Genomic DNA, 21,633 nt, shown 5'->3' on the forward strand with positions numbered 1-21,633 from the left:
GAGGAGAAGGGGAGAGGGAATAGAGGGAGGAGTTGTATGAGGGGGGAACGCTGATGGGGGCTGATATTGGGATATAAAGTGAATAAATAAATAAATAAATAAATAAATAAATAAATAATAAAAAAGACTCCTACAGCATGTCAGCAGTTACTCCAGGAAACTGGTAGGATAGATTGCAGAAGCTAAACTAAAGGTTAAGAAGATGACGGATATGTAACATTGAAATGGAAGCAACAAAACCAAGCTCCCTGGATTGGTGCTCAGAAGGACTAAATTAGGGTACATAGGACAGAGGCAACCCTACATCTCTATAGATTTACAAATAATGTCATAATAGCATTGTAAAGGTTGTTAAGGGACAGCCTGATCTCCAGGACTTTTTCTGTTCACCCATTCTACTTCCAATTAACGACTTCTTTTTCATCTTGGTCAAATAAAGGTTAAATCAATCAAAAGAATTTCTCAGAAGGGCTCCTTATCAGTCTTTCTCTTTATGTAAATTCGAATCACTCTGTGCATGTCCATAGTGTCCAGGCAATAGCATTTGCTAGAGCTGAGCAGTAACTGCTGTTATAGGCTATTATTTCCCACTCATGAGCCCAGAATGGAAATCCACTGAGCTAGCCTTGCTGAGTCCATTCAAGGTTCAGAATTCTCATAATGGCTTTATCTCACAAACACCAGTCGAATCCACCTGCTTTTCTCTCCTGCCTTCTGAGCAAGTCCTTGCCACCAAGATTTTCTTCCTGGATGACTGTTAGGACTTTTTCTAATTGACTGTCTGCATTTGCCTACCTCTAACTAGTTCTCCACACACTGTCATGAGGTATTTATTTCAATGCAAACACAATGTGCCAGCTCTTTGTGTAAAACCCTTTAATGACTCTGGACAGGGCTTGCAGGGCTCTGTGTTTCCAGAGCTTCGTCACTGTCTCCCTACTTCTTCCTGACTCTTCTGGCTCACTTAGGTCACTACGTGGGAGGAGAAAGAGAGTGCCCTATAAAATGAAGAAGGAGAAACGATGGCATCAACGAGAGATGAAGTGTCTGAGAATTCCTGCAAACCGTTTGATGTGTAGAATCATCTGAATTGGAGTGTGAGTGGCTCTGTCCACAGCGAGACTGTCACAGTGAGACAGTCACTATGGAAGGCAGAGAATTCCTAAAGCTAGTGGTCTCTAGCAGCAAGGAATTCTGTCCCCAAGGAAGCAGTAGAATTCTATCCTAGAAATGTGGTCTCTGTTTAGTAAAAGGTTGGAAGGAGATTAAACAGACAGCAACTCTGCAGGAACAACAGGTAACAGCCTGGAAAATAAATTGGGGTTGATCATAAGCAGACTCTTAAGGAGCCTGGGCTTGGCCTCGTGGGGCAACAAGGGGTGGCCAAGGTAGTTTGATCAGAAGAAATTTATACAAGGGCATGGCTCATCCATTGGTCTACCTGGGGTGACTTCCTCCCTTTCTTATCATGTCCACCCGCAGAGAGACAAACCTCCCTACAGAGGCATCTTATATGAAAGATGGTGAGGGATGATCAGGGAACCCCAGACCACTGACCTTCCCCACGGGGGTGCACATTGACAGGAGAGCAGGGTCAGAGAGGGAGATGCATCAGAGGGAGATGCTCTCAGCAGAGAGCAGAAAGTCAGAATAAGGATTTGTGTGGAAAATGCCAAATTTAGGGCAGGCCACTACATTTTGCCCTGATCTCTCCATATCTAGGTCAAATCTAGAAGTTTGGTGTTTGGGAGTATCCCAATAAGGGTACACGTGATTGTATCTGAGGATGGAGCATAATTGCACCTCTGTGCTGAATGGCTTCCCTTTCTTCCTTCAGATGGTATTTTGCTCACAGTCTCTATGAGTAAGATTTATTTATTTATTTTTTAGTGCTTTAGATCATGTCATAGCCCTGTGTGCGCTAAGTATTCATCTTACCATTGAATTACAGCATAATTCCATATATAAAATGTGTTAGTCTACTTGTTTGAGCAAACTGTGTTCTCTGATACAGAAAAACCAAAAGCAACACACACACACACACACACACACACACACACAAATACACACTTGCCTCAGTGTCTTAAAGTTCAGCTGATTCTTCTTAGGAAGTTTTTCAAATCTCCCTATTATCCTTTCATTTTAAAATAGAGCAAGTCAAACAACATCCTTGCCTGGCCTTCCTTATGGAATATTTGGATATGTGAATATATTTTTGACTGGCTTATTTTAAGTTTCATTCATTTCATGCTTTCCATTTACACTAATCAGCGTGGATGTTGTTAAATCACACGAGATGGAGCTGATTAGAATTCTTCAACACTCTTATCTTGACAAAAAGTATTTAGCAGTAAGGAATGTTGTTCAACATGTGAGAAGGTCTGTGGACATGCAAGCAGCCTGGCACAGAGAAGGACTGTGGTCTGGGAGGTGACTGGGTCTAGTGCTGACAGGTCCAGTGAGGACAGCGATGACAAGGAAGCACAAACCACAGTCATACAGCAGACACTTCTTTGCACAGGACTCTGTATAAAAGGAACGAGGACACATCCTTTCACTCTGTGCAACAGATCCCAGGCACACCCGGTCACTTCAACACTGTGTGGTAAATGTGGTAGGGATGTATATGTGACATTTTCTTGAGGGACCAGGGAACAGATGGTTTCTATGAACACCATCCAGGAAACAGCTGAAGACAGCTCATCAGAGGCGCTTTGGGTTAACAGAACCTTACAGGATTGGATAGCAGGTTGTTGGCTAGAAGGGTAGTCATGACAATGGATGGCGTGGTGATGGGAAGAGGTATGCTCAGAACTGGGGAAAGAGCACCGTTTCTCAGCCAGTGATTTTGCATTGAGCATCTTGGTAGCCATGATTATTTGATGAGGGGCGGGGGACTTGCTTGCTTTCGTTTTCAGTATTCTGTATTTTTTTCCCCCTCACTTCTGTGTCTTTATGTGAATAAACAGGCTGGGTGTCTTTTTTTCCCCCCTCAGGAAGGTTTCCGAGTTAGGGTTTCCATCTCTCCTTAAGTGTTGTCATTCCTATTCCCAGCGTGGCTGGTGACAAATGCATGTGGTTCTATCCTTAATCGACAACATAGGATATTTTGCACACTGGCCCCATGGCAGCAGTACAACTCTTCTTGCTGAATATTAATAAAAAGCTCTGTTGTGAGATATAATTTTTACCTACTGATCATTGGCTGAAAGCCAGGCAGTACACACACTCTGCTAATTCTCCTGAAATCAGCCACTGCATTAGACAGACTGACAGAACCTTTCCCTCCAAACTGCTGTCATGAAGTAGATTTTGGCAGTCATTGCAGCCAGCCAGCCCAGGCCATGGGGGAAAACACCTGAGGCTGGCTTCACATGCTGCGGAAGTTGATGAAAACAGGCCATGGTTCATCAGCTCCAGACTGCATCCTTGATGAAGACTCACAGGAGAAGGCTGTTCCCATGCTGGAAGTGTGCAGATCTGAAGGACCTGATGGATTATGTTTTCTCTCCTGCATAGCTTGCTCAGAAGCTTGGAGTCAAATCCACAATCTACCTCAGGCAAATTCAGAGAACATTATGATCTCCATTTCCCCCCTTATTGGAAACAGAGCTTCATATAGCCCAGACTGGCCTGAGCTCCCTCTGTAGCTTTCATATCTAGTTACATTATGTGCTGGGTAGCAGACCCAGGGCTTTGAGTATGCTAGACAAGGACTCTACCAACTGAGCCATATTTTAGCAAACGTGATATCCATTTCAATATGATTTTGTCTGCAGAGTCATCTGACTTCTTTAAGAAGTTATTGAGATGAAGCTCAATATAAAATCAACATAAAAATCAAGCATTTTAGCATGAATACTTAGTGGTGTGTAACATATGCATAGCATACACTTAGTTTCAATACATTATCACCTCAATAAAACTGTTGTCTTTTCCATTGTTTCTTTTGACTCTTGAAAACAAAACCTTATTTTTGTGAAGTAGGATTTTAACAAACGTAAAAGTACATAAAGCAAGTCTAAGTACAAGAGATCAGGAAAACGTAGTCACAGGACACAAGAATAAATGCCAGGAGCTTGAAGACACACATGGACTATGAGAGCCAAGACATGTGTGATCTCTGAGAGCCCTGGCTAAATACATCAAATAAAGTAGAGATGGAGAGGAATCTGCACACGGAATTGTGTTTGTTTCTATAACATATGGTTATGGATAACCCCAGCAGGTTCCTAATAGAGATGCAGAGGCCTTGATTATTTATAAAGATATACAGCATAGTGAAATAAAAAATACTTACAACTTTAGAGCAAAATAAGTTTAAAGATGATTTTTGGAAGGTATTGTTTTAGAATCAATGAAGCACAAGTTGATTATTTGAAAAGATAAGATTGACAAACTCTTGACCAGACTAGCCAAGAGAAAGACGGAAGAAAATAAAATTAGAGATGAAAGGAGAATATTAATATATATAGTATATAATGTAGACACTAATGGATTTCATAAAATCATCAGCTCTTAATTGAAAACATATATTCCATGTAACTGGAAAATCTAAAAGAAATATATGAATTTCTAGATACATATGACCTATCCAAATTAAACCAAATTAAACAGATCTATAACAACCAGTAATAATCTTCTAGTGGAGAAATGTCTCAGGGTTAAGAGCATGTGTTGCTCTTGTGGAGAACCAAGTTGGATCCCCAGGGCCCCTTTGGGGTTCTTCACAAATACCTGTAATTCCAGCTCCAGGAGGATTCAACTCTGCCAGCACACACATGTGCACACATGCACACATACTCAATTTAACACACACACACACACACACACACACACACACACACACACACACACACACACACAAACAATCTTAAAAATGTGCCTGAGATAACCAACAGATTGGGAAAAGATCTTTACCAATCCTACATCCAATAGAGAGCTAGTATCCAATATATATAAAGAACTCAAGAAGTTAAGACTCCAGAGAACTAAATAACCCTATTTTAAAAACAGGGTACAGAGCTAAACAAAGAATTCTTATCTGAGAAATACTGAATGGCTGAGAAGCACCTAAAGAAGTGTTCAACATCCTTAGTCATCAGGGAAATGCAAATCAAAACAACCCTGAGATTCCACCTCATACCAGTCAGGATGGCTAAGATAAAAAACTCAGGTGATAGCAGATGTTGGAGAGGATGTAGAGAAAGAGGAACACTCCTTCATTGCTGGTGGAATTGCATGCTGGTACAACCACTCTGGAAATCAGTCTGGTGGTTCCTCAGAAAACTGGATGTAGTACTACCAGAGGACCCAGCAATACCACTCCTGGGCATATACCCAGAAGCTCAGAGAACATCACAGAAGATAGAAAGGAAGAAAGAAAGAGCAGGATGCCGGGGAAGAGTTCAGGGAAATGCTGGCTGGTAGACATGACTTGGCCATTGAGATAATGGACTCACTGTAGCTATGATGTCCTGTATAAGACCTGCAGAGGATTAAGCCAGTAGAATCAGCCAACATTTTAGCAGTTAGCATTAACTGTAATCAGTAGGGTATATAAAAAAAAATAGAGGACATGAAGGTAGGAGGAGGATGTGTTGGAAAATGTCCATGGGAGTGGATGGGGGCACTTGAAACTGTGTGGGATCAAGATACCATATGGGTGTATATGTGTGTGTGTGTGTATGTGTGTGTGTGTGTGTATGTGTGTGTGTGTGTGTGTGTGTGTGTGTATGAAATTATAAGATGATAAAGATGTTCTAAAAATTATTATTTTTACCTTATGTTATATTTGCAGGTCTGGGTGTGGCACAGACTCTGGAGGTCAAGAGTTAATGTTTTGGAGTTAGTTCTGGTTCTTTCCTTCCATCTTGTCGAGTCAAGGCTTCTCTTGTTACTATCTCTCTTCACATCCCACACTAGATGGCTTGTGAGCTTCAGTGTGATTTTCTTGTCTATACCGTGTATCTCAGGCAGGAGTGCTGGGATTACACATATGAGCCACTGTATCCAGCTTTTTTGTGTTTCTTTTTAGAGATTGAAATCAGGTTGGTAAGCTAGTATAGCCAGTGTTTTTCCTGCTGAGCTGTCTGATCAGATTGAAGATAATTTTTTTTAATGATAAGTCTACTCAAGGCAAATACAGTGTAACCTGGAGAAGCCTTGAATGACAGTCCTGATCCTGACCTTGTGCATATCATTTCCTGTCGCCAGCTTTGCTTTTCTCATTTCAGAAGCACAGAAGCTTAACTGGATTATCTCTGGAATTCTCTTTAGCTTTAGTGTTCTGTGATGTATTCTTGTATGGGAATAGCTAAGCAATTTGAAAGTGTAATAATGCATTTCTCATAGATACATCATAATTTTTATTTGTCTACCTGAAATGTCAATTTTATTAGAGTTCCTGATTTATAATGAGAGAAAAGAATCCAGGGATAGCATTAACCATTTCACTAAAAGGTATACAACCAACTCTCAGATGAGTTTTAAGGCCAAAATGGTGGTTGATTATAAATGTCTCAATATTCCTCAGAACTTCTTCCATTGACAGTTAAGGCCTATGCTTTTTTCTGTTTGAGTCTCTGTAACTGCCTAGATACCACAAGAAGAGAAACGATGGTGTTTCTGGGCCCACAACATGGCTACACAGTGTGAGAAAGCCCAAGCATCCTCATGGAGAGGCTCACATGCAAAAGAGTGGGGATTCTAGCCAACAACTCTCACTAAGCAATCATTTCCCAACAATGTGCACAAGTCCATGAGAAAAATGTATCTTCAATGCCAGATGAACTCTGCTGGCTAACACACATAGAGGAGAGCTGTTCTCACCAACCACTGCTAAAGGTCAGATGTACAGGGGGAAAGTGGCTGTGTTTAGCTGCTACCTTTAGTTTGCAACACATAACTGGTGTGAAATGGGCACTTCCTTGGCAGCAATCACGTAAACTAAGATCAGTGTGTAGCAAGCTCCGCTATCATGACATACATGTATTTCACAAAATCAGATCCTGTGATTATTTTCCTACCGGTTGCATACAATTTATGAGGAAATTAGCAAGGAGGAAATATTTTATAAGGAATCCCAACTCAAACATCAACAAAAACCTTGGAAAATGCAGCCATAGCACAGCTCAGTCCTCTGTTGCCATAACCCTGGGTCATGGACTTGGACCTCATGACCTCCTTCATCCCAATGCACCCAGTTTCCACCCCTGGAATGGATTAGTTAATGCAACTCTGGCTTTAGTGTCTTTCACCACACCCAAGAGGGGCTGCTAGGATTCCTGGGGGATTGGTAGTTAGGACCGAGAGAAGGATGCTGTATTGGAGGGGATCCTGTTTCTCAGAAGGGGGAAGGGGCTATGCAGTGGATGCTCTCCTGGTGCTGATGCTGGAGAGACAAACCTTCCCAGGGTAGAGATGACTTTGTCAGGGATTTGAGGAAGAACATTAATGAATCCTCAGAACGTTGTCATCAAACATTGACTGTAGGGGAGGAAACTCACCAGGCAGCTCAGATCCTTCTCTGTCCACTGCCTCAAGCCTAGGCTCAACGAAAGGAAGTTCTGGACTCAAAGTGGCATCCTGAGGAGTTAATATGGAAAGACAGATGTTAAGAATGGCTGTTTCTCTGTGCATGAGAAGGGTTATACCTGTATTTGTAGTATGTTACTTAAATTTAAGCAAAGGATTTTGTTGTTAGCATGACTTTTCTATGGAGGAAGAACCTGGAACTATATCCTGAAAGGACCACATGGCCTGGCCTGGCAATCTAGTTCCTGATCTCTTGTTTCTCAGATGACTGGTCTTGCTGGACAAGACTAATTGATGACTGAAATACTTTGAATTGTGGCAGTCACGGTTTAACTTACAATTATATCATTTTGAGCAGTCATGGAGCTTACTCAGAATTACTATTTATGTACACTTCAGTGAAAACTTGTAGAGCCCAGACAGTGACACAGCTTTAAGTTGAATACCAAACTTACTACTGCATTGATTACCTTTAGTTTCTCAGACACTAATATGTGTTTACCACCTCCTCCCATAAATAAAAATTTAGGTAAGCTCTTAGGAATGAAAAATAAATTTAAAAGGACATTTCTGAGAAGCAAAGTTAAGTATTATATTTTGCTTTAATTATTCATTTTAGTTCATAATAAATGTGTTTTATCTGGCTGGATAAAGGCACTGGCCTGTTTTATCAGCAGAAAAAGGCACTGACCACCAAGTCTGGTAATCTGAGTGCAATTACTGGGACTCACATAATGAAAAGAGAGAACCAACTTCTGCAAGTTGGCCCCTGACCTCCACATGTATTCTGTGCCATACTGTGTCTCTTGTTCCTCTTCAAATAAAATTCAAAATGTGTGTTATTAAACACAGAGCACAAGCTGACTCAAAATGGAACACATCTAACTAAATCTAAAGGAACCAAATTTTAGAATATTTGAAATGCAATTTGAATTAATTTTTGTTAACACAGTTATTGGAAGAGGACTCTCAATCACAGCCTTAAAAACACAAAATACAGAAGTGGATGCTCACAGTCATCTATTGAATGGAACACAGGGTCCCCAATGAAGGAGCTAGAGAAAGTACCCAAGGAGCTGAAGGGGTCTGCAGCCCTATAGGAGGAACAACAATATGAACTAATCAGTAACCTCAGAGCTTGTGTCTCTAGTTGCATAGGTAGCAGAGGATGGCCTAATTGGCCATCAATGGGAGGAGAGGCCCTTGGTCTTGCAAAGATCATATGCCTCAGTATAGGGGAATGCCAGGGCCAGGAAGTGGGTGGGTTGGGGAGCAGGGTGAGAGGAGAGGGCATAGGGGATTTTCAGAGAGGAAACTAGGAAAGGGGATAGCATTTGAAATGTAAATGAAGAAAACATCTAAGACACACAAACACACAAAAAACACCCATAAAAGAACTAATATTTAACATTACAGAGAGTATGTTCTTCTACTCAGTGTATAAAACTTATTATTTGATGGAAGGGTCTTAAACAGAAGGACACAAAATTTACCTCTGTGACATCAGCAAGGGGCTTGGGCAGATCTGGTTCAGTGACAGGTCTGAAGAGTGTCCCAGTAACTTCTGCGGTGAAAAAAAAAATCATAAGGCTAAAATATTTTTCTTCTTTTATGATTTAGGTAACAAGACAGTTAAGGTTCTAAAATGTGGTAGTAGTGAATTCCTAAGGAATAGTGTTACAAATCACTAAGATATTGGAGTTCCAGACTAATGGTTACTAATCTGAATAATGCACTGGAGGAAGATTATAGGGTTGCATCTTGTATGCTTATGTGATGGGAATTACAGGATGAAGTGGCAGGGGAGGTTGCTAATGAGTACAACAAACAGAGTAAGTAGACAGAAGGAATAAATACTAGAATTATGTTGCTCAGTGGGGTGATTATAGTTAATGATAATGCATTGTCTATTTCATAATTGCTATAAGAGAAGTTTTGAATGGTCTCATAGTAAAGAAACAATAGTGAATAAGGCGATAGAAACACTAATTACACTGTTGATATTACGTGATGTACAAGCATCCAATCATAACATTGTATCTCATGAATATGCATAAGTATTATATGGCAATTAAATAATAAGAACAATTACAAAGGAATACAGTCTACAGATTTGGATCAAGTAGTGAGGCTGGTTGGCTAGGTCATTGGGGAATAAAAATATGGCTTAGCTTGCAAAGAAAGAAAGAAATAGTTAATATTAACCCTGTAATGTACAAGTATCTGTGGATACTTTGTGCTACATCCTGGTTCTCAGAACACCCCAGAAAGCTTAGCAAAGACATAAACCTAAGTAAGCAGTAAATAATCTCAGAGAGGAGTCTGCAGTGGTTCACTTGTTGCTCCAGAGGCTCCATAACCCTCCTACCCCAATTTCCAGAGACGATGCTTTGCTGATCTACATCTGATAACAGAACTGCTAGAGAAGGATAATTTCATGCTATCTTGTGCTGAAATGGCATTTCTACTGGTTATTCTCCTCTCAGCTGTGCCTGTGAGTTCCAGGCTCCAGGGCCCCCTATGGCATCCTCTAGAGGTCCTGAGCACATCAGATTATCTAGTTTACTTCTTTGGATCCCTTTGAAGATTGACTTAGACAGATTGTACCTTTGGCTCCTAGCCCTCCTCTCTAGGGTGTGTTGTACTCATGGGCAACCCTCAGACCTAGAGGTAGCAGTGAGGTCACGGTGCTTCTAGCCTTATGAGGTTGTTCCATGCCTTTGAGTAAGGGAAAACTTTCATGGACAGTCTCTTGCTCTATCGGCTCTTTTTAAATTAGCCTCATTGGAATATGCCATCTGTTTCCTTATAAAGGCTGACACGTTTACTGGATGAGAAGATATGTGTAAGCTATGCCAGGCTAATGGGACTGTCCAGAGTTCTTCTGTCTGTCTAGGCCCTAATGGCTGAACATGGGTTGGCCTGACTGAACTGAAACTACTGGATTCTTCCAGACTTATCTTCGGTGCAAAATGATTACCAAGGTCTGATGAAGTGCAATGCAGCAGGGTGTGAGGAGAGCCAGAAATAGTATCCTACATAATGTGCCGGTCATAGTAATGGTCACTTTACAAGACTAAACTTAAAATGACAATCCATCGTAAAATCATACTTAATAGCTTCTCTGTCAGAATTAGGTTAGGTTAAACTCAGAACTATGGCATCAGCAACTGACCATCACCGAATGGAATTTTCCCTTCTACCAAGGACAGGTCTCCATCTAGTAGTTGTATGATGAGTTTTTTGAGGTCTGTAGCTGTGAGGTAGGTTTCTGGTTGTTTGTCTTCTATGACTCCATGATGGATTCTTTCACTTTCAATTTTGTTGGAATCAAGAGACAGTAGATGACTATCAGGGCTTTTTGCTTCTGCATGGTCCCTCTTAAAGATGGCCATAAGCTGTATTTCTGTGGAGCTTGAACTGTGGAAAGAAGAGGACATGTTCTATCCAATGCAATCATTACGAGACTAGAGAGTTTCTGTGTTGCTATAAGTCTTCAGGATAATTTATCTTCTTTTCTGATAGGCTCTTATAGAATTTCCAACTTAGGAGCTAGAGAGATGACTCAGTGGTTAAGAGCATTGACTGCTCTTCTGAAGGACCTGAGTTCAAATCCCAGCAACCACGTGGTGGCTCACAACTATCTGTAATGAGATCTGATGCCCTCTTCTGGCATGTCTGAAGACAGCTACAGTGTACTTACATATAGTATAAAATATATCTTTGGGCCAGAACGAGCAGGGCCAGAATGAGCAGAGGTCCTGATTTCAATTCCCAGCAGCCACATGATGGCTCACAACCATTTGTACAGCTACAGTGTACTCATATACATAAAAATAAATAAATGAATCTTTGAAAAAAAGGAATATCCAACTTAGTTATAATATTTGCCAGAAATTTAATATATGGAAAACATTAACAAATATTTTGTTTTAAAGTAGAATGTCAGCCTGGGTATTAAGTCTAGTTTGAGAGGTATTGTGAACAGGGCCCATACATACTTACATTAAAAAAGGTATTATTAATTGTTAATTGAACAATGTTTTTGGGAGTCTTAAAAGTCATGCAATGTCAGTCAGAAAGCTGTGAACTGGCACTTTTTCTACAAGATACCTTCTTTAAGGTCTATGCAGGATGTAGTAGTGGTACAACAGGCTTTGTATGTCATAAGCAAGTGACACTTCACTTCTTAAGGCCCCTTTTCTCCCATTCTTTTCCATGATGTATTGTTAAAATTAAAAACCTTTAAATGAAATAGAGCAAGGGAATAAAATAACAGAAGACCTGAAAAAGGGAAAGGAAGGCAGCGCACAGTCCCTGAATAACTGTATTTGCCGCTCTAGTTATTAATTCAATGTCTTTCAGCATGCAAATCTCAAACAGATTCTGTACGGCTCTGTCCTTGAGAATCAAGTGTTGCCTTTTGTTTCCTGCCATAAATCTACACAGGGAGAAGCAGAAATGTTTTTAAAGGCCTCAGGAACTGATAATGTGTATTCTTGGCAGTTCTTCAGACCACATAATCAGTCAGAGACTCCAGTTCATTATTTCACTAGTCAATTGCGGGAGCCAAAGGCAGATAGATTCTCATTACAGAGCTCTCCCAGGTATAGTGGGTCCTTTCCCACCTCAAACTGACCTTGGGGCTGAGGAGCAAATTAGTTTCTCTCCCTCAATCTAGACCTCAGTTGGATGCACTCAGGAGTCTGTGGCCAGCCAGCCCATCTCCCATTGTAAACATACAAGACATAGTTAAATCATGCTACATACATAACACATTTGTAGTCTCCCCCCCCCCTTTTTTTCTCTAATGAGAGCTTCAGGTTTTTATGGAAGGCTTTTTAGATGGTCAAGTCAACGTTTACCCGCTAATATTACGTGGTGATTTGGCTACAGATACTTTCTAAATTACTAAATGAAAACTAATTCCATTAAAAAGTACCCCAAATCACTGGCTTATTCAAGACATTACATGTAAAATTATTTTCAGAAAGCCCGTTTAGACATTAGCAGAGGGAAGCATACTGTATTCCAAAAAATAAAAATTAATCAACATTACCCATCTTCTTCTTTCTTTGGTCTTCATTTTACCACATATCATGAAAACATGCAAGGGAGAAAGAATTTTGATGAGATTTATTTAATCTCTTGGTGGATTATTTTATACACAAAAATGTTTTTACATTGTCCTTCATGTTTGTCCAAAGCTTTGGAGAAACATACAAACTGCCATCAGAAATTTGGATGGCCCCTTTAAAAGTCATGAGTCTCAAGAATTTGAGCCATAGTTCAAAGCTGTATGCATTTATTGTCTCCTTCTAAAGCCCGATTCCCTCAAAGAGACTGCAATTATATCCTATGCATCTTATATTTGGATGACTATTGCCAGGATATTTTTAAAAAGTACTTTGCAAACAGATTCTGTTTCTCCTGAATGTCATTAAGGGATTCGTTTATCCTCACAGGTAACATCTCTGAGGCTGACCCCCTAGAACCATTGTTTTGCCAATTTCTCTTTGAATTGCTTTAATCAGGTGAGGAATTGGCTCCATTCACAATGAAAACTTGCGAGAAAAACACTTACTTATTAAGTGGGTGATATGTACCCAGCAGTTTATGTGTATGTTCATTTAATGTTTAGAACAACAGAATCCTCGTTTTACAGGAAAACAAAGGCATACACAGAGGGAGACAGACTCAGTTGGGACCAGCAGAGGTAAGATTTGATCTTCGGGTTCTCTCTCCTCAACCTTGATTTTATTTTGTTACTCTAGTCAGTGGTGTGTGCCTGAGAAAGACACTTTGATTATCAAAATTATAGACACATTTTAGAAATAAGTTTAGAATCTATATTTGGTATTCTCTCCTTATATTTCAAATGACAGTTGCTGATGAAGACAGTCTATATATGTGATGGGATTAGCATCATTGGTATTTCTGCTTGGATTACAAATTCATTTCACTTTTATGCCCTGATAGAACATGGACCCAATGGACATGCTACAGATGTTCCCTTGTTTCTGCTGTGGAGACAGAGAGCCTGCTGTCTTTCTCACTGGCCCTGCTTTGTGAGAAGAGAGCTTCCCTACCAGACATTCATTCAGGGCCTGCCTTTTGCTTCTTTGTAGTTTGTAACCCATGAAGCCAAGGGGAGCGGCCAGGCTTCCTGGACCAAAACCTTCTTCTTGCCAAATAAAGATTGTTTTGTTGACACATGCTTTCATAAGCAAATGGAAATCTTAAAGAAGAATTATTTATTACCACAGTCAAGATATGGAGCATATTCACTGGCATAAAAGGTTTATCCTGCCTCTTTCTGATCCCCCCTTTTCACACTCTGCTCCACGATCTCTGAGAAACTACTGATATGTTTTCTGTCACTGTAGATGAGTTTGTGTTTTCTGGAATTCAATATAAATAGAACAAATGCACTCTTGTCTGCTCTGTCACTCAGCACAGTTATTTTGAGGTACATTCCTGTTGTCACATATGTCAAAAGTGTTATTTCTTTGTCAAGAAAAGTATCTATATTGAGAACATTCCAGGATTGTCTATGGTTCTGTTGATGGGCAGTTAGTTTGTTTCCATGCTTTGGCTATTAAAGATAAAGATGCTATGGACATTTATGCAGCAGGCTGCAGAAATACAGTCCACCACTAGATTGAGGAATTATTAATAGTTTCCCACATTTGCCCTAAAGAATGAAAAGCACCTAAAGTGGTGCTTTCATTGTTAATCCTTAAAATTGTACTAGTAGTGGAGTCCTAATTAATTTTCAGTTTGTGTTGAGAGACTCAGATGAACCTGTTCATATCAAGCAATTTATGAAGTTAGAAATAAGCTTTTCTACAAATGAGAAAAGGAATGGCAATGTGTCTGACTGATAGAGGATGGGTCGTCTGTGGGCATCTGGACCCACCACAAAAGTAATGTCCTTCATAGTAAGTTTATTCCAGAACATCTCCAGCGTTGGCATCAATGACGAAATATCTGTGGGCTTACAAGCATATGGATTATTGAATTCCTTGGCCCACATACTTTCCAGTGGACTGAAGTTCCTCATGACTGGAGGAAAATTATTGGCAAAATGTGACTGAACTTATTTTATAAGCATAGTGGGCAGAAATAGGAATAAACCCTCACTGAGACAAACAGCTGGGAAAGATTCAGTTTCCAGCCATGCCTCTATAAAAGTTTTACCTTGGAAAATTTCACCGCCCTAACATTGCGATTCTCCTCTCAAGTCGATTTTCTTACAATTAGATTTTCATTTGTCGCAGGGAGGCGATAACACACATTTAATCACTCACCAGGAGAAGCCATTCCATCATTTCCTGAAACTGTAGATTAAAAATTTGCTCTTTAACTGTAGCACTTTATCCAGAAGACTTTGCCATCTATGCAAACTATGTGTCTATCACCTCTGATTATCCTCTCATCCGTCTGACTTCGAGTCGAATACCGACCGCAGTGTGGCTTCTTGACACAAAGCAGAGTGAGTTTGCTTTGGTAAATATTAGAGTTTCCATCTTTTGTCACTTTCCTTTCAATGTATTTTCCTCCTCTGGAGAGGCCTGACAGCCCTGGAGACACAGCTGGTCACGCCTCCTAAGCTGCTCTTCTTCCCAAGCTCTCCTCCTGCTCCAAGACCAGGTGGTATTAGGGCCAGGAAGACCCAGACAAGACTTGTGCTTCCCAAGTCATTTCCTACCTCCCCAGGCATGGTAATTCGTCCTGCTTCCACCAGGGGCGCTATGTATCCCACAGCACTGAGTACCATTTAACCATCCGAGCTTGCCGGGGAGATGTTTGAAATAAGGACAACATTCACAATGAAGCAAAAATGTATGTATTAGGGTGCTGTGGGCGAGGTGGCTACAGACCGGCTGGAGTGTGATCACATCCTGCTTTACTAATCAAGTCTCTACTTTTTCAGTAATACAGCACTACTTTAGTCCATATAGTAGATAAAACAAGAAAATGTGATGAAGTCTTGCTTTTGCCCTCATGGATTCCATTCCTTCAGTCCCTCCATTCATAAATCAGGTCCACCTGTGTCTCTTAGCTAATGTGATTTATGCCAATGGGGATGAGATTTAGCCTTGGAGAGAACAGGAGGCGACCCCATACCAAGGCAGTTAATTGCTACTGCTTCTTGATATGTCTTTCTTTACTCTAGTGTTTTCCAGAGATTTGCTAATGACATTGCCAAGGACGACTGCAGATGCTCTGTAGAGGGCGATATTTCCAATTCTTTGAGCAGCGTTGCAGATGGGCTGCAGTTTCCCAGACAGAGTTAAACAACGGAGGGAGAGAGGGCCTTCTAATCTTCTAGATAAGGCTTTTAAAGGAGGCTACAGAAAGTGATTTTCAAACTTGTTGTTTTAAATTTAAAGTTGAGAACAGTGTGATTCTCTTACTTACCTAAATCCTAATACACGGATTTCTCCGAATCCTGGAAGTTTCTTAAATATCTTTTGCAACTGCAGAGAGAAAGAAATGTATGAAATATTCTTTGGTCCTACTGACTCAGATCTCACCAAATAACAAATAAAACCTCCAAACACTTTTGGTGAGTCAGTTAGGAGACAGTTGAAACAGAAAACTGAAACAACAAAACAAGTCAAAGTCCCTCTGTTCACAGATATTTCTGAAGCATAGAGAGTATTTTATTTATTAAATATAAACATATGTGAATACTTCTGAGATGCTTTAAAAGTTATGTTATACTAAATATGAAATACTTTAAGATAGTTTTTGGTGGGAACCTTTTTAAAATCTTTTTTTTTTTCATTAATTAATTTATTTCACTCCACATCCCAATCGAGGCCCCCTCTCTGGTCTGTCCCTCACACAGTCCCTCCCTAGGAGAAAGGAAAGGCCCCTCCTGGTACATCAAGTCACTGCAGGAATCTCCCACTGAGGCCCTACAAGGCGGCTCTAGAGGAATAGGATCCACAGACAGGTCAAACAGATTCAGGGACAGGACCTGTCACTATAATATACCTGAATATGGAAACTGATTTCTTCCTTCCTTCCTTCCTTCCTTCCTTCCTTCCTTCCTTCCTTCCTTCCTTCCTTTCTTTCTCTCTTTCTTTTTCTCTTTCTTTCTCTCTTTCTTTTTCTTTTCTTTTCTTTTCTTTTCTTTTTTTTTTCGACACAGGGTTTTCTGTGTAGCCCTGGCTGTCCTGGAACTCACTTCGTAGACCAGGCTGGCCTCAAACTCAGAAATTCGCCTGCCTCTGCTTCCCAAGTGCTGGGATTAAAGGCGTGTGCCACCATGCCCCACGACAGGACCTTTTTAAACCACAGCATTTTTATTTACATAAAATAAGCACACACTTTTTCTCTATATAGTTAATAGTAAGTTAATGATGTTCTCTGAACTGAATTAAAGGATTTGGAAAATAAAGCGCTAAAGGTATTATTAGATGCGAAATGGCTGATCAATTCGATTGGTTCTTTGACTTGCATAGATCTCCCAAGTTTTCTTAATTTGCACTTGTTAATGAGGCTTGCTAAGAGGATCATTTTCCTGGCTCCTTCCAGCCTCACAGCCCCATTTTTGCCCCCTGTGGTTCCGTGGGAGTGGTTCTCTCCAAATCTTCCTTCATGCCAGGAGCTTTGGCTTATTTCCTCTTTTTCTTTGACCAATCAGTTTTCTTTGCTCCACCAAGTTCTTGTTTTTAGCCTAAGTGTAAAGACCTTGAAAAATACACACCCCCAGCCTTCTCCCCTTGCTTGTTGTTGTTGTTGTTTGTTTTATTTTGTTTTGGGTTTCTCTGTATAGTTCTGGCTGTCCCTCTGAGAGGGAGGCAAAGCTGATTGGTAGAGGAGCTTGAGTAGAACAACAGGGCATCAAGCGAGGCCAGCCTTGTCCTCCTTCCCGCCTCTGTGATCCTCATCCTCCTGGTAGGGAAACCTGATTTCCTCCCCTGGCTTCCGCGGTCTCCCACCCAGTCTTGAGTTCTCCCACAAGCATCGTTTTCTCCCTCAAATCTGCATTATTTCCTGACTTCCACATGTCAAGGAAGGTAATGCCAGAAATCCTAGGATACCCAGACACCTCCTCTCTTTGGCTTTCATCAGTGGTTACTAACTTCTGCTCAAATCCCACGATGCCACAGTGCCATTCCATTAGCAGCCCTACCAACCTCCTTTGCTTCACCGTTGAATTGAGTCAGTGCCCATCCCCCTATGTGGGGTGTGTGTATGTGTATGTGTGCGCCCGCACACACACACACACACACACACACACACACACACACACACACACGCACGCACGCACGCACGCGCACGCGTTGGGGTGCAGATGGAGAACAGGAGTTTTCCTCCCCTGTTCCTTCACCTCCTCTTCTTGGCATGTGTGTCATAAATTATTTTTTCCAAGTTCCATATTGTTGCTTTTTATCCATAAATCCTCAGACTGGCCACACTGCCTGTGGAGTAAGGTCCAGTTCTTCAGGAAGTCACTTAACACTCTCTCGACTCTGCACCATGCCTTACTATTCATACTTTGGTGGATGGAATGAGAATGGCCCCCACAGGATCATGGGTTAGAATGTGTACTCTCCTGCTGGTGGACTGTTTAGGAAGAATTAGGAGGTGTGGTTTTGTTAAAGGAAATGTGACTTTTTTTTTTTCTAGGAGTTATTTCTCTGGAGGTGGGCTTTGAGGTTTCAAAAGCCCACAGCATTCCAGTTGCACATCTCTGTCTGTTTCTCTGTCTCTATCTCTGTCTCTGTCTCTATCTCTATCTCCATCTCTATCTCCCTCTGCTTGCCAGCAGTGACTAAGATGAAAGCTCTCAACTATTGCCTTAGCACCATGGTGCCACGCTCCCCAGCGTCATCTTGCCGCACACCACACCATGATGGTCACGGAATCCTCCGAAAGTGTAAGCAAGTCTGTAATAAAATGTTTTCTTTCATAAGTTGCCTTTGTCATGATGTCTCTTCACAGAAATAGAAAAGTCAGATGCACTTCTTTTTGCCATTATCTCACTGGTAGTCGGCCTCCCAGTGATCCCAAGCTGACCTCTGTCCTTCCATTAATAATATGCATCTCTTTTTCTCCAGAGCCTCCTGGATTATTTTCCCTTGGCCCACCACACAGTATCCCCCATCTTCTGCTCAGTGACTGCTTCCACTGAGCCTTTCTTTTCTTCTTTCCTTTTTTTTCCTTACTGTTCTTAATTGCATTTATTATTTTTATTTATTTATTTTTTATTGTATATTTTCTTAATTTACATTTCAAACGTTATCCCCTTTCCAGGTTTTTCCCCTGGAAACACCCTATGCTATTCCCCCTCCCCCTGCTTCTATGAGGGTGCTCCCCCCCCACCCACCCACTCTTGCCTCCCCGCCCTAACAGTCCCCTACACTGGGGCATGGAGCCTTTGCAGGACCAAGGGTGTGAGCACTCCAGTCTCAGCTTCAGATTGGAGTTTCTTCTCTCTGCCAGGGCAGGCACATCTCTTAAGTGAGTCACCCAAGCTCTAGGAGATGCTTGCCCCTTGGCCTAGGGATGGAGTCTTCTTTATTCATTTTTATCTCCTTTGCTTTAGAATCTACCATATTGTCACCCACACAGAAGGAACTAAGACAAAATATTCCTTGATGAGTTGAGTTCATCTTTTCATTCTTTAAGTTTATCGCCACTGAATCTAAAAGTCACTGCCACTTTGTATCTCTAGTGTCAAACACTGTACCTGTGATGCATAGACAGATAATTCCCAACCTCTTCTGGGGCTTTGGGCTGCATCATAGAAATTTTTTTTTTTCTAGCAGACTGATTTACCTTTTAATTATATTTTCTTGTGCCCATATTAAAAATAGTTTTCATTTCCTGAACCTATAGGAACTCTGGTGATAAAAGTAGCTTAGTCTGGGTGGTAAGTAGATACTGTGCAGGGCTGGGTTTAAATATCGGTGCTATTACTTTCTAGCTGCAAACTCCTGGGTTTTATTGCTTAGTCTCTGGGTCATGGTCTCTTGATCAAAATGGGACACTGATGTTCACGCCACAGGGTACCAGTGAGGAATGACAGACAAGTGACATGTGCCTGGCAGACAGCCAGGGACTTTTATTCTCTCTCTCTCTCTCTCTCTCTCTCTCTCTCTCTCTCTCTCTCTCTCTCTCTCTCTCTTTCTACTTTTCCATTGGGTGACTAGCTCCCGAGAGTCCCAATTTCCCCCACAGCATGGATTCTCCAAGGATCAGACCCAGGCTTTCGATAGTTTTTAAAGCAACTTAGGCGGGGAGGGCAGAATGAGGGTCCCGACTGTGATTTGGGGGTGGAGGGTGGGGATGCGGAGGAGGTCCATGGGAATAAATTTGTGTGCTTGTAATGAGCTTAACAGAGAAGAACCAGGGGAAAGGTAGGCCAGGTTCTACAGAGCTGGACTTTATTTGGGGAGGCTACAGTTAAGGTCCTTGTACACAGGTAAGAGCTGCTGTGGTGTCCTGCAGGAACAGCTGTGGAACCCCAGTGGATTTCGGGTGTGAAGGCTCAAGGGTGTGCTGCAGTATGTGTAGTGGGTTATAATGATCTGAAGTAGTCTCCTTTCAGAGACCCTAGCCTCCTGTGCAAGCAGCCAGTGAAGCATGGGAGCACATCCATGGGAGGTGCCCCTGCTGTGCCTGGGAGGGCCTTCCTCCTCCTCTCCAGGACTATGTCACAGCAAGGCTTTAATGAAGGGGTTCTTTTTGTTGTTTGTTTCCATCCATGCCCTCTTTGTGAACCCGAGTTTGATTAAGAATCAGCTTTGTACGGGAGGGTGTATATGGTGTCTAGGGACACGATGACAAAACCCTTCAGTTAATTCCGCTAAGTAATCTACTGGGGACCTTCCAATCATGAACCACTAGCCACTAAATTGCTAATTAAGTGCCCACTTAACCTTATTAATAATACCAACCGCACAGGGGTCTCCCTGATTCTGCCAGAATGTATGTTAACGGGGCTATAAAAAGCAGCTACAGCTGAGTTTTCCTGAATGTTTGCACAGGAGAAAGCATTCAGACAACAACCAAGTGATTCCTTTTGACATTTGTATTAAATTGCTCATTAGGTTTATTGTGGAGCTTAAGTGACTGCAAAGCACTGTCCATTAATTCCTGATGAGGCCCAAAATGACTGGGCTAATACACGCGATGGGTGGGGCACACTGATTGTGTTTCTAATGCAGGCCTTGGAGTGGTCCTGCTTAGGAGCTGGTGAGCAGGCAGGTGCCACAGAGGACTGGGACTGAAGCAGTGGTAGACTGAAGAGCAAGCCTGCAGGATGATGCTCTTTGGAGCAAAGTTGGACAAGACATAGACTTCTTTGCTTAGTTAGCTTTTCAGGAGCTAGAGGGATGACTTGGTGATACAATTACCCCTTTTCCATAAACATTAACTTAGGAAAAATAGGAAGCATTGGGTAGTGAGTGATAAAGGAGCAAGGTTCGACTACCTGGGTTGGGACCATCTCTTTGCTGGGTAATGGCTGTGTCAGTGGGGATGTTAATTTTTCCCTTGCACTTCAATTTCCTCACTAATGAAGGAATGATACTTTACTGACTAGTTTTATGTCAACTTGATACAAACTAGAGTCATCAGAGAGGAAGGAGCCTCAGTGGAGAAAATGCCTTCATAAGATTGAGCTGTAGGTAAACTTGTGGGTCATTTCTTAACTAGTAATTGATGGGAGAGAGTTTAGCTCCTTGTGCACTGCTGGTCCTGGGATCTATAGGAAAGTAGGGTGAGCAAGCCATAAGGAAAGATACAGTATGCAGCATCCTTCTATGGCTTCTGCATCAGCTCCTGCCTCCAGATTCCTGCTCTGCTTGAGTTCCTGTCCTGGCTTCCTTCAGTGATAAAGTGAGTTGAGATTATTGTTAGGGTTAAGGTTAGGATTGGGGTTACAGTTAGCTGGAGCCTAATACTGTTCGCTATTATGATGTTTTAGGTACTCATAGAATTACCAAGTTAGGGAAGAGCCTATAGCCACGTGGCAAAGGAGCCCTGCTTCTCACAGTTTGCGAATTCCTAGGGAGGAAATGTAGACCTTCCACCCATCTCATCATCATCTGAAAGTCAAACAATTACAAAGTA

At 41.5% G+C, this 21,633-nt stretch overlaps 1 protein-coding gene across 2 annotated transcripts in view; it reads right to left on the bottom strand.

Annotated features, from left to right (window-relative positions):
- Impg1 (interphotoreceptor matrix proteoglycan 1) overlaps positions 1 to 21,633 on the bottom strand; it is a 152,882-nt gene that overhangs the window by 58,149 nt on the left and 73,100 nt on the right. For both annotated transcript variants that reach the window (XM_006511328.4, NM_022016.3), the window contains 5 exons: positions 15,961 to 16,019; positions 12,596 to 12,616; positions 10,712 to 10,956; positions 9,030 to 9,100; positions 7,509 to 7,587 (listed from right to left, as the gene is read on the bottom strand). In XM_006511328.4, coding sequence (XP_006511391.1) covers positions 7,509 to 7,587; positions 9,030 to 9,100; positions 10,712 to 10,956; positions 12,596 to 12,616; positions 15,961 to 16,019 — 475 coding nt within the window. The remainder of the gene's footprint in view (positions 1 to 7,508; positions 7,588 to 9,029; positions 9,101 to 10,711; positions 10,957 to 12,595; positions 12,617 to 15,960; positions 16,020 to 21,633) is intronic.

Source organism: Mus musculus, chromosome 9 (genome assembly GCF_000001635.26).
Source record: "Mus musculus strain C57BL/6J chromosome 9, GRCm38.p6 C57BL/6J".
Lineage (NCBI taxonomy): Eukaryota > Metazoa > Chordata > Mammalia > Rodentia > Muridae > Mus > Mus musculus.